This window comes from Podarcis pityusensis, assembly GCF_964106645.2.
Source record: "Podarcis pityusensis genome assembly, chromosome: 4".
Lineage (NCBI taxonomy): Eukaryota > Metazoa > Chordata > Lepidosauria > Squamata > Lacertidae > Podarcis > Podarcis pityusensis.
The window spans coordinates 17630322-17642206 of record NC_138027.1 but is presented as its reverse complement, the minus strand read 5'-3'; the positions used below and the strand labels follow the sequence as shown (position 1 = coordinate 17642206).

The window sequence follows — 11885 nt, the reverse complement described above, 5'->3', positions numbered from 1 at the left end:
CATCCGTCTCTTGCCTGCCTATTATTTGTTCCCCTAACCACTTCATGCATTTGGGGTTGACTTACCAGCCTGCAAGCGTAGCTGGTCAATTAACAAGGAAGGAGGACAGAGGCTTAACACTGATTGGAAGAGGCTTGTCAGTTCACCTACAGGCACTGTTGAGGCTGGTTGTACCCAAATTGGTTTGGAAAAGGAAAAAACATAAGCCTACTCTCCTTCACAAGTGTCCTTTGGGGGTTAGGTCTTCACCACCACCGAAACTGAGTAGAGTCATGTACTGTGCTTTTGCATTTACGGGCAGCAAAATCGGTTTCTCAAACAGCTTAGAGGCTGTGGTTGGCTCAGTGGATTAAAAGCTACAGGCCTGCTTTAGGAAACCCTCCTACCTTGCAGGTGGAAGGCTTGCTGCTGCTTCGAATGAGTGTTTCTTCCATCTCTTAAACAGGCTCCGTCATCAGCAATATGATATATGGGTGCATGAAAAGTTTTGGCGGAAAAGTCTTTTCAAAAGCATCTTGTGATTTGTGCCAAACAGCTGAAAAACATTAAATGCTCCAGCGTCTTTTCAGGAAACATATTCTCATTTCAGCAGCCTCCAATAATGGATTTAAAAAGGAATGTGGGTAAACAAGAAGCTTGCTGAAACGTAATGTTAGAAAACGCTATCACTATGCAAACAGCTTGTGTGTACATGTACATATACCCACATAATATCATAAGCCCTATAGTTTATGTAATTTATAAAATAATGGCTTCCAATGTTTAAGCACAGTTATCTTGTTTGCTGAAGGTTTGTGGGTTGGGAATTAACGGACATGGCAGAAAAGTTAATGTGAAATTGCCTGCACCTTTTATCCAGTCTCCACTGCCATCTTCCAAGAGCTTGGCGGAAACTTTACAAAGGGAAGCCATTTGTGTGCACGCTGCACCTTGTGCTATCCTTCCAGGTGCGTGCATTATACCAGTGTTACTATGCCCCCAAAGCACCTGGCAAGGTCCGATTCACATGTAGAGGAGCAGCCTGCTTTCGAAAGGCTATGGCTGCTTTCGGGTGGCGCGTAGATTTGTGTCGGGTTTTACTTCCACGGGCACAGCGTCAGCCTTCTGAAATGCACATATATCAGCGCCCCCTGATTTGATCGCGAGTGCCCGAGCATAACGTGGGAAAGCGGGCTTTTTAAGTAAACGGAAGCTCCCTGCCACGAGAGGGTTTGGCCGGTAGGCGTCTCCTTGCCCTTCATTTCGGGGAACGGCGACTTTTTCCGCGCAACGGTGCCAGCCTTCCGCCAGGGTTCCCCGTCAGTCTCATGTTTGCTGCTGCTGTTGCCGCCGGGGCTCAGATTCTATGCGAGCACAATGAAATCCTGTGTATCTGCAACCCCCGCGCCGTGCAGTCGTAGCAGCCTGGCGGCTTAAAGCACGAGACAAGCGAAGGAAAAGGGGGAGGGGGGAACACTGCAAGCTTTCTGCTCTCTTCTTAAACCGGCAAGTGCAGAGGGCAGGGCGGCAGCAGCAGCAGCAGCAGCAGCAGCGACCACCACCGTCAAGCGCGCTTTGGAGAGACATTGCAACAGCAACAAAAACTCACCAGATCCCAAGTCTGGGAAGGGATGGAATATACAAATTGACCGAGGAATCTCGCTGCATCGGACGGGTCTGGAGGCGGAGAGCTGGAAGTTTGTAAGTTTCGAGGTGGTTTGTGAATTAGCTGATCGTTGGGAGTCGTGATTTCTGCTTTTACTCCCACCAACTCTTCCCCCCACCCGCCTCCCCCCTCTCTCTCTCTCCCCCGCCGCGTTCCTGGGTGCTTTGCTCAGCTTTTCTGGAAGTAGACAAAAAGGAGCACGAGGATGCGGGGAGGGCTTTTTGCATCGAGATCGGAGCTGGCTTTTTTCCGTGGCACGGGAGGGAGGGACACTTAAGGATCGCCCAGCCTTCGGAGAAACCATCTGCCCGTCCGCGTCTCCCAAGCATGGGTTGGATTCATTGGAGAACCGCGTCTGAACTTAATGACACCGGGAACCAGTAAGCCGTCTTGCTTTTCCTTTGACTTAAAAGGAGATACTCTTTGAGCAGGAGCCTGTGCAAAAACAACAACAACCGGGTTTTAAAGACCGAGGTAGGCGAAAGAGAAAGCAACAAATATTAAAACTCTCCGGGATCGCTTCTCCTAGCCCTCCGGCATCCAGCCAACGCGCCCCATTCCGATCGCTGCTCTTGCGAGCAACTTCAGGGAACCTCGTGTCACCCGTCCACACGACCCTTCCTCCACGCTCGCGCTCACTTTCACGCGTCCCTTTCTTTTTTGCGCTCAAGAGAAGGGTGTGTGTGTGTGTGTTTCCATACCTTTTTGCCAATTGGCTTCTTTTCCCCTCCCCCCCCCCAAAAAAAGCACGCTACCCAGCTTTGGCTATCTGCTTATTTATTATTACAAATTCTCCCTAAAATGCATTGCTGTAAAAACTTTGCTGCGATGCTTTTCAGCAAGCCTTAATCAGACCTCGTGGTGGAGGATTTTTTTTTTTAAAAAAGGAAAGGGGGAGGAAAAATAACCCCTATCAGTGGTTTGCACCGCGATTTAAATGGCTGTAGCTTGCAAGTCTGCAGCCGCCCCTGCTGGCCAGCTTCGCCCCCCGCTGCTGAAGTCTGTTGCTTTGCTCGGGGAACCTGCAAAAAGGATGGCGCTGGCGGCGACTTTGTAAAGAGCCCGCTGGACTAAAATCGGGCAAGCGATCTGCCCCGGTTTGCAGGAGAGAGGAGCGCAATATTCGCACTTGTTCCGGAGAGAGGAGCCGGTTTCTGGTTCGCGTGAGAGTGGATCAACAAGCCCTTTGCAAAAGAGCAGGGGCCTGAGGCTGCGGGGATGGGGGACACGGCTCCCCCCCAAGCCCCGGGTCTCCTGGGAGGCGGCGGCGGCTCAGTGGCGGCGCCGCGGGTGCACAGCGCGATCGTGGAGCGGCTGCGGGCGCGCATCGCCATCTGCCGCCAGCACCACCTGAGCTGCGAGGGGCGCTACGAGCGGGGCCGGGCGGAGAGCTCGAGCCGCGAGCGGGAGAGCACCTTGCAACTCCTCAACCTGGTGCAGCACGGGCAGGCGGCCAGGAAAGGAGGGAAGCACAGCAAGGCAGCAGCGGCCAATGGTCACAGCGGAGGAGGCGGCAGCATCGCGGCTTCGGCTCCTTCTGCGAACGCTGCAGCGCCCCCTCCGGCGGACTACTATCGCCAGCAGCTGATCAGCAACGGGACGACTGGTGGCAGGAGTGGGATCAACGGAGAGCAGCCCGGATCGGCCTCTGGAGGGGAGCAGAGGAACCCCGCGCTCATTGCGGTGAGTCTCGTTCGTTACCTGGTTCCCTCCAAACATGCTCAGGAGCCAGCGCCTTTAGGGTGGTGCCCAGCTGAGGGGGCACAAAATAATAATATTTTTAAAAACCTATATTTATTCGGGTACCTACTCGAGAAGATCCATTTAAAAAGTAACTGTACCAAAAGGAATTATTGTGAAAATAAGAAATATTTAGAGGGCGCCAAATTTTTGTCCTCGCCCAGAATTAGCAAATTCTGCCCCTGTGGAAGGGGAGTTGCAAGGGCTGAGTTTGGCAGGATGAACCAATGGTCTCTCATATGTGTGAGTTTTTAAAATGTCAAAATCTCATTTTGCATCGCCAACTCCCCCCCCCCTCCATTTTTACAAGCTGTATCTCTGCACTTAAAACAGCAGCCTGCCATGTAGAAATGCTAATGGTTGTTAATGAGGAGTGCCATTAGATGGGCTATTTTGTTTTGAGCACAAGGACATCGCTGTGTTCTCTCCTTCCTGCCATGCCGTCAGCAAGACTGCAGGTCTCTCCCCTGAGTAGCTTGCAATCTGAAATTTGGCATAGGAGGGGAGACAGCAGGGGAAGGTGTGGGGGGGGGGGTGCAAGCCAGGGCAGTGATCCTTTTAGCAGCCTGTAAGCGCAGACAAGTTATTACTGCCCCCATTTTGCAGATGAGAAGCTGAGGCAGAGAGAATGGTGGCTGATTTCAAAGACACTTGGAACAGGCATAGGCAAACTCGGCCCTCCAGATGTTTTGGGACTACAACTCCCATCATCCCTGACCACTGGTCCTGTTAGCTAGGGATGATGGGAGTTGTAGTTGTAGGGCCGAGTTTGCCTATGCCTGCTTTGGAAGCTTATTTTATTACAGTGATGCCCACTAACTTAGTTGGCTTTTTAGAAGGGGATTTTGGACACATTAATGGTGGGTGATCTGTTTATCCATGGCTATTGCCGTGCCACAACTGAATGGAACCTCCACATTCAGTAGCACTGTATCTATGAATACCAGACGCAGGGGGGTGGCTGTTGGCTTCATGCAATTTTTTTCCAGAGGGATCTGGCTGGATGCTGTTTGGAACAGGATTCTGAACTGAATCTGGTCTAGGTGGGTTTTTCTCACAGCCTCGCTTCCTGCGATTGGGAGAAAGGGAGCTACACCTGTTTACTTACTGCCTGCAGTGTATCTGTGGCTTTGGTTGTGTTGGTGGTGAGATTTAAGAACGCCAGAGAAAAGGATGAGAACCTATAAAGGTTAATTCAGCAATTGGGACCCCCCTGTTGGATGAGTTCCTATGGAGATCTGGAAACAAGGGGGGAACTGCGTAATTGATGGAAGAGGAGATGACGAGCCTTACGAATGTGGTTGGGCATTGGGTGCTGTTGACCTAGGCTCTAAGTAAACATGGTGGTGGGCAAGTGATGGGTGAGCTGGCGTGGTTTGTCTGCTAAAAAGAGAGGCGTTACTTCTGTCTTGCTGGTCTCCTATATGCCTCTGGTTGACACTTGTAAGAACAGGATGCTGGAGTAAATATTCCTTTGTTGAGATCCGGCAGGACTCTGGTTAAGTGCAGCCTTCTGCTTATGGGTCATTACACTGGTAAGATCCACCAGCACTCATCCAGCTCTGGGATAGCTCAGTTGGTAGAGCATGAGACTCTTCATCTCAGGGTTGTGAGTTCAAGCCCCACACTGAGCAAAAGATTCCTGCATTGTAGGGGGTTGGACTAGATGACCCTCGTGGTCCCTTGCAACTCTATGATTCTGTTCTTTATTGCTTGTTTCACGGCTGCTTACTTGCATCAGAAATTATTTTGCTTCCGAAGTTCACAAACAAACAAACCCTTCCCAACGCAGCTTCATTTTAAACGTAGTATTTGGTATATTTTATCCCCTGAAGTCCAACTTAACTTTGGGGTGTGAGTAGCACTCTTTTTGATAAGTGTTTTTTATTGATAGGCAAACCACATTACGGGAGAGGGGAGTTTCACCTTGAGAAATCCAGAAGCAAATGTCAAAGCCAGGGGTGTAGAATAGCAAAGTTTGCAGTTTTGTTCCATTTCAAATACAGACAATTAATAGCTCTCAAAAACAAAGCTTCAGGAGACCCAGAGGGATAAATTAAACGCCCATCGTGTTTTAATGCAGAACAAGTACAATAGGGGCCATACTATAACAGTGACGTGTAAGATTTGTAGAATTAGACATAGCTTTTCCGTAAAGATACTCGAGGTGTCACTGCTCCCGTCTGCAGCCTGTTGACAGTATGAGTGTCAGGTATAAGATGGTCCCACTGATTGCAACAAGCCACAGACAGGTGAAGTTTCTAGCCGCGGCATGAGTGGAAGATTGTGGTAGTAGGGGGCTGTGTGGTGGGTATAAAGGAACATCTTTTATATCTGCAGCAGGTTATCTGATGTGTGCAAAACGGACATTGGGGGTTGCAGACATCCTTCCTCAGTATTTCTTGAACTGCCCTAATATATGCCCCATTATTATTATTATTATTATTATTAACCCTCTGATTATTTTGTTTCACTCCATGAATGTGCATATGGCAATACTGTGGCTTACAATGGCTGTGTTCTGCCTTGGCTGCCCAGGAAGTCTGCTTCTGCATTCTAGTTGTTTGGGGTGGCAAACAGGGAGGGTTCTGCTGTGCTTTGGAGTTCCCCTTAAGCATCTTGCCGGTCGCTGTGAGAACAGAATGTTGGACCAAATGGGCCTTTGGTCTGATCCAGCAGGTCTCTTCATATATTATTCCATGCCTTCCTGCACCAACATTGCTGGATGTTTTTTGTTCTGCTTCCTGGCTATTCATAATGGCCGTGTTTTCCATCCGTCTTGTGACCGCTTGGGAACAGAGTCTTCAGCGTGGTGACCCCCTACACCGAAGAGCCTTCCTTGAGAATTCTAGCACGCCCTGCCTGCTTTTGGTTCTCAGCATCTGCTAAAGACCTTCTTGTTGACCGAAGCACCCCCTGATTACTGACATCGGTGGGCGCGCTTGTTGGGTCACTGTGCAGATTATAAACTGGTGTTTTATTACATTGCTTTTTAATCATTTGTTGTCCGGTTTTTATGTTTTGCACACCACTTTGATATTCTTAAATAGTCAGCAATGTATACGTAAGTGTTTTAAATAATGCATAATAACGCAGGGCTGTAGTTTAGGCAGTTCCATTGGTGCAGCACCATAGATGTCATAGCCAAAGGTTGCTTTTGCCATGTGTGGAGCTTGAGCAACTTAACTGAATGTCAGTAGCCCATGTGCTTGCACTCTTTATAAAGATTTGAGGAGTGAGGTTATTACCCTTCTGCTGTTATCCATACCAGGTCACTCAACCATTGCTACTGCGTCTTTTCTTCCAGCAGATCAAGATAACAGCAAAAACTTCCAAAAATAAAACATTAGCAGGGGCAATTAGAATAAGATCTATTATTTGATTAACTTCCTAACACTGCTCAGTTTTTTAATCAAAATAAATCCTATTGGTTCACCTGTTTTATCTGTGGCAAAAGGACTATGTATTAATTCTGCCATTTGTATGGATTGGGATGTGGGTGGTGTTGTGGGTTAAACCACAGAGCCTAGGACTTGCCGATCAGAAGGTTGGCGGTTCGAATCCCCGCCACAGGGGGAGCTCCCATTGCTCGGTCCCTGCTCCTGCCAACCTAGCAGTTCGAAAGCACACCAAATACTGCAAGTAGATAAATAGGTACCACTTCGGCGGGAAGGTAAACGGCCTTTCCATGCACTGCTCTGGTTCGCCAGAAGAGGCTTAGTCATGCTGGCCACATGACCCGGAAGCTGTACGCCGGCTCCCTCGGCCAATAAAGTGAGGTGAGCGCCGCAACCTCAGAGTCGGCCACGACTGGACCTAATGGTCAGGGGTCCCTTTACCTTTAAACTTCCAAAAGATACTTTCTATAGCTAACCGTTTAGCTCTGTCCTCAGTGCGTTTTATTTTATTGCTATGATTCGTGGCTGAGGCAAATAAAGATTCTATCTGTCTTAACTGGAGGCCCGTCTGCTGCAGATGCAAAGTGTTGTGTGAACCAGTAACTTACACCACCCAAGCTATGCCCGAAATTGCCAGCATCTGAATTTGGAGAAGTTGCTGTGCCTTTCCGTATACCAGGGAGAAAAAGCCCTACAGGGGCCACACCTGTTAATCCTCCTTCCCCAGCCATATATTAGGGTGGTGGAGTCACAAGACACCGAAGACATAATAAAGACAGCCTTGATTTGGATTCCTTCGCAGGCAGGGAGTGATTGACCTTGTGCTATCTGCCAGCTGCGTGCATGTGTTGCTAGCTGGCCTCAGCCATTTGGTGTGGGGCAGTTTGCACCGCTGTCGGGGTTGATAATCGCCACCAGGCCTTGAGATAGTGGTACCGCCCGTGTCAGATTAAAGCACAGAGCTTTAATCTGTGTTTATGCTGTGTTTCCTCTGTTATGGCGGCAACATATGAGTTAAATGCGTTTAGCAATAGAGGCCGGCTGGTCCGCATTTTTAACAAAGGTGCAGAAAAGAAAAGAGAAGAGGGTAATGTGATAACCCAACTAATTAAAGTTTTCAGGGCTTAAAAGCCTATGCACAGATGTTTTGCCAAGCAGAACTCCGAGGTCAAAAGGACTGAAGACATTTCTGTGCTCTTGGTTTGTTTGGGTTGGGGGTTTTTTAAAAAAAGTTATCTAGCATTGACCTTCAAAATAATCCTACTCCCTTCCTTAGTACAGAAGAAGAAGAATGCACTACTTTTTCTGAGGACAAAGTTTCCTCTCTAAATACTGGAGTCTGGAACACTGTAATTTTGCAGGCAAAACTATACCTAGAGGAATTGCCTCATCGGAAATGTGGCTCTCCGGGCCACCTGGATTTGCAAGCAATTACACAGAGCCTAGGACTTGCCGATCAGAAGGTCAGCGGTTCGAATCCCCGCGACAGGGTGAGCTCCCGTTGCTCGGTCCCAGCTCCTGCCAACCTAGCAGTTCGAAAGCACGTCAAAGTGCAAGTAGATAAATAGGTACCACTCCGGCGGGAAGGTAAACAGCGTTTCCGTGCGCTGCTCTGGTTTGCCAGAAGCGGCTTAGTCATGCTGGCCACATGACCCGGAAGCTGAACGCCGGCTCCCTCGGCCAATAAAACAAGATGAGCACCACAACCCCAGAGTTGGTCACGACTGGACCTAATGGTCAGGGGTCCCTTTACCCTTTACCTTTACTCCAATAGGATGCATTTTTTGTACGCTATTCTCACCAATCCCTTCATTTTTACACACACTTTCCCTAGTAGAATGCATTTCTGTAATCCTTGGTTGGAGAACTGCCTCACAAAATGCAGGGAAATGAGAATTTCAAAGGATAACTGTGTTTTTGGTCCTCAGGTTATTTCAAGAAAGTGTGATAGTGTCTGCTTTAAATGCGTACTGAATCAAATTTCTCCTCCATCCCTACTCCCAAGTAAGCGTGTATAGCAGTTGGGAAGGAGAAAGATGTTTTCAGTTCACTAAACAAGTGCAGCAAATTAGTGGTGTTTCTTCATGTGGCTGAGCAGAACAGATGTTTCCTAGAAGGAGGGCAGAGGGACGTCTGAGGCTTCCAGTTTCTGAAACTGACCTTAAATATGTTCTATCACGGCGAGATGCGTTGCGTGAACTGTGAAGAACTTTTTGAATGGTGACACTCACAGATGAGTGGCAGCTGGGAAGACGTCTAGATTCGTTTTTAAAACCAAAAATAAACAAAAAGGGTAGCCAGGCAACGACGACAGTAACAAAATGGGGCAAAATTAATAATATCATTCTCTGGAATAGCAGTTCTCAAGCTTTTTCTTCCACTTGAAAATCGCTGAGGGTCTAGGCCCAACCACTTAATAAACATCGTTTTTGTTGTTCTACATATAAAAATGCATACAGAATTTGCATTTTAAAGAACATTGTTTTCTTCAGTGCTGGTGTCTACACCCAAATAGGTGCCACGTTAGGAAACCACAAGGTCTGAGAAGGACCTCTATCAGTTAAAAAGGTTTAGAACAGTGTTTCCCAAACTTGAGTCGCCAGATTTTTTTTCTGGACTACATTTCCCATCATCCCTGACCACTGGTCCTGCTAGTTGGGGATAATGGGAGTTGTAGTCCAAAAGCAACTGGAGACCCAAGTTTGAGAAACTGGTTTAGACAAAAATTAGTAGGCCAAAGCAGCGCCATATTGTGGGGTGGTACTCAACTACATTTTACTCAGACAGAGTATGTCCATTAATGGCTCTAACTTACTTCATTAATTTCAGTGGGTCTGCTCCATAGCTGTCAACTTACAGATTTGAAAATAAGGGACCAGCAGCCTCGAAAATAAGGGATCAGCAGCCAAAATAAGGGATCAACAATTACTTTGATAAAATACATATTTTGTTGCATGCAAATGGCTTTAGATACCTATTAGGTCCATACATTACCATATAGCATATATTCAACACAAAAAACAGCAACAATTTGTTGTTGACAAAGCACAGCTGGACATAGAAAGGGCCCCATTACCTTCAGTAGCTTATTTAAGGGACATCATCAATATGGGACAGCAGCGGGACATGGCGCTGGGATAAGGGACTGTCCCGCCAAATAAGGGACGCTTGACAGGTATGGTCTGCTCTGAGTAAGACTTTGTTCAATGCCACCCTATGAAAATCATAAGTTCTGTACCAGGGCCTTATTGATAACTAGGTTCTGGTCAAAATGCCTGCCGGCTCCATCATAAGGCAGGGGGCCAGCATCACCCCCAGGGCCAAAAGCATGCAACTCCTCATTTATGCATGTTCAAGGCACACATGACCGTACACATCACCACGAACCTGAAAGTAGCACAAAAAGGGGCAAAAACAGCCCTAAAAGAGCACGAAAACGGTGAAAATGGCGTAAAAATAGCATCTAGCAATCCCACAAGGCTTTGAGGCCTGTAAAGTTTGAGCAGGGAGGTTTGGAGGGAGCGGTGGTGGTGGAGTTTGGTGGCTTTTTGATTTTTAAAGGGTTTTTCAAGGGTTTCCAGAGGGTGTTGGCAGGCTTTTTCAATGGCGTTCCCAATACGATTTCACTTAAATGCGTGGTGCCCCAGAACGCAACCCCCACGTAAGTAGGGAGTTGCCTGTTCCGCAATCTTTCTTTGGAACACCTCAGTGGTGTTTGTGGACCAGCCGTGGATTGCAAACCACAGTAGGATACAATCCAAGGGGAGGTTTTCCTGAGTGAGCCCCACTGACTGGAGTGGAAGCCATGCAATGATGCTGAAATATGAATGGGAGCTGGAGCATCTTCACTATTCATTTAAAAGCACTATCCTGCCACTTTTAACAGTGGCTTTCCCTAAAGAATCCTGAGAATTGTAGTTCGTTAATGGTGCTGAGATTTGCTAGGAGATTCCTAAGGCAAGTGCTCCTTTTTACTATAATAACTCCAGAGGTGGTTGAAAGGTAACTCGTGGTATGTAGTGGTGTTGGGTCACAACCTGTCAGAGAGCCTGGTTCTTTGTTTTTTATTTTTATTTTTTGCATATATATTTTTTAATTGAGTTTTACACTGCACATTTAAATCCAAACATTAAGCAGCAGCATCAACATTTAGGATTATCTGAATCCTAGGTTTCCCCTCCACCCTTACATGGTTACCATTTCCAAACTTTTTCAACTGCCTCACATATTTTCTCTATTTTTCTTAAATAATCCATTTTTTCCTTAGTTTTTAGTACATTACAAGCGTTACTCAAATCCTGCCAAGGTCTTTAGTTGCTTACAGTGTTCTCTTATATACATTGCAAATTTTCCCCATTCCATATTAAAGTTCCTCTCTTCTTTTTTTTTTTTTTAATAATATTTTTTATTGCTTATTTTCCAAAGTCAAAATCCATCATCAATTTACACAACCAAAGCAGTTTTACAAAAAAAGAAAAAGTTAGAAAAAAGAAAATTCACTTATTCCACATCTTTTTTCATATTCAACTGGACTTCCCCAAATCTTCCATCCCTGCATTCTTTACAATAAAAGAATATTATACAGCAAATTAATACCTTGTTTCGTATGTTTTTGTATTTTCATCTGTTTATATATTCTAAATTAAAACTTTTCACCGTTATGACTTAATTTCAATCATTTTCAATTCTCAATACTGAAGCATGTTTTCCTCAAAACTTAGCAAATTCTCAACTTTCATATAGCTTATAATGTTTTTGTAGATAGTCCTTAAATTTTTTCCAGTCCTCTTCTACTGCCTCTTCTCCCAGGTCTCGGATTCTGCCCGTCATTTCGGCTAGTTCCATGTAGTCCATCAGTTGCGTGTGCCACTCTTCCAGTGTGGGTAGCTCCTGTGCCTTCCAATATTTAGCTATAAGGATTCTTGCTGCTGTAGTTGCATATAAAAAGAAAGTTCTATCTTTCTTTAACACTCTCTGGCCCACAATGCCCAGGAGGAAGGCTTCTGGTTTCTTATTAAAGGTATACCTAAATACCTTTTTCAACTCGTTATAAATCATTTCCCAAAAGGCCTTCACTCTCGGACATGTCCACCAGAGGTGAA

The 11885-nt window shown here is 46.5% G+C and overlaps 1 protein-coding gene across 1 annotated transcript in view; it reads left to right on the top strand.

Annotated features, from left to right (window-relative positions):
* Positions 1-1243: 1243 nt before the first annotated feature.
* Positions 1244-11885, top strand: part of MAML2 (mastermind like transcriptional coactivator 2) — a 153882-nt gene continuing 143240 nt past the window's right edge. The window contains exon 1 of the mRNA XM_081001827.1: positions 1244-3328. Coding sequence (XP_080857953.1) covers positions 2864-3328 — 465 coding nt within the window. The 5' untranslated portion in view covers positions 1244-2863. The remainder of the gene's footprint in view (positions 3329-11885) is intronic.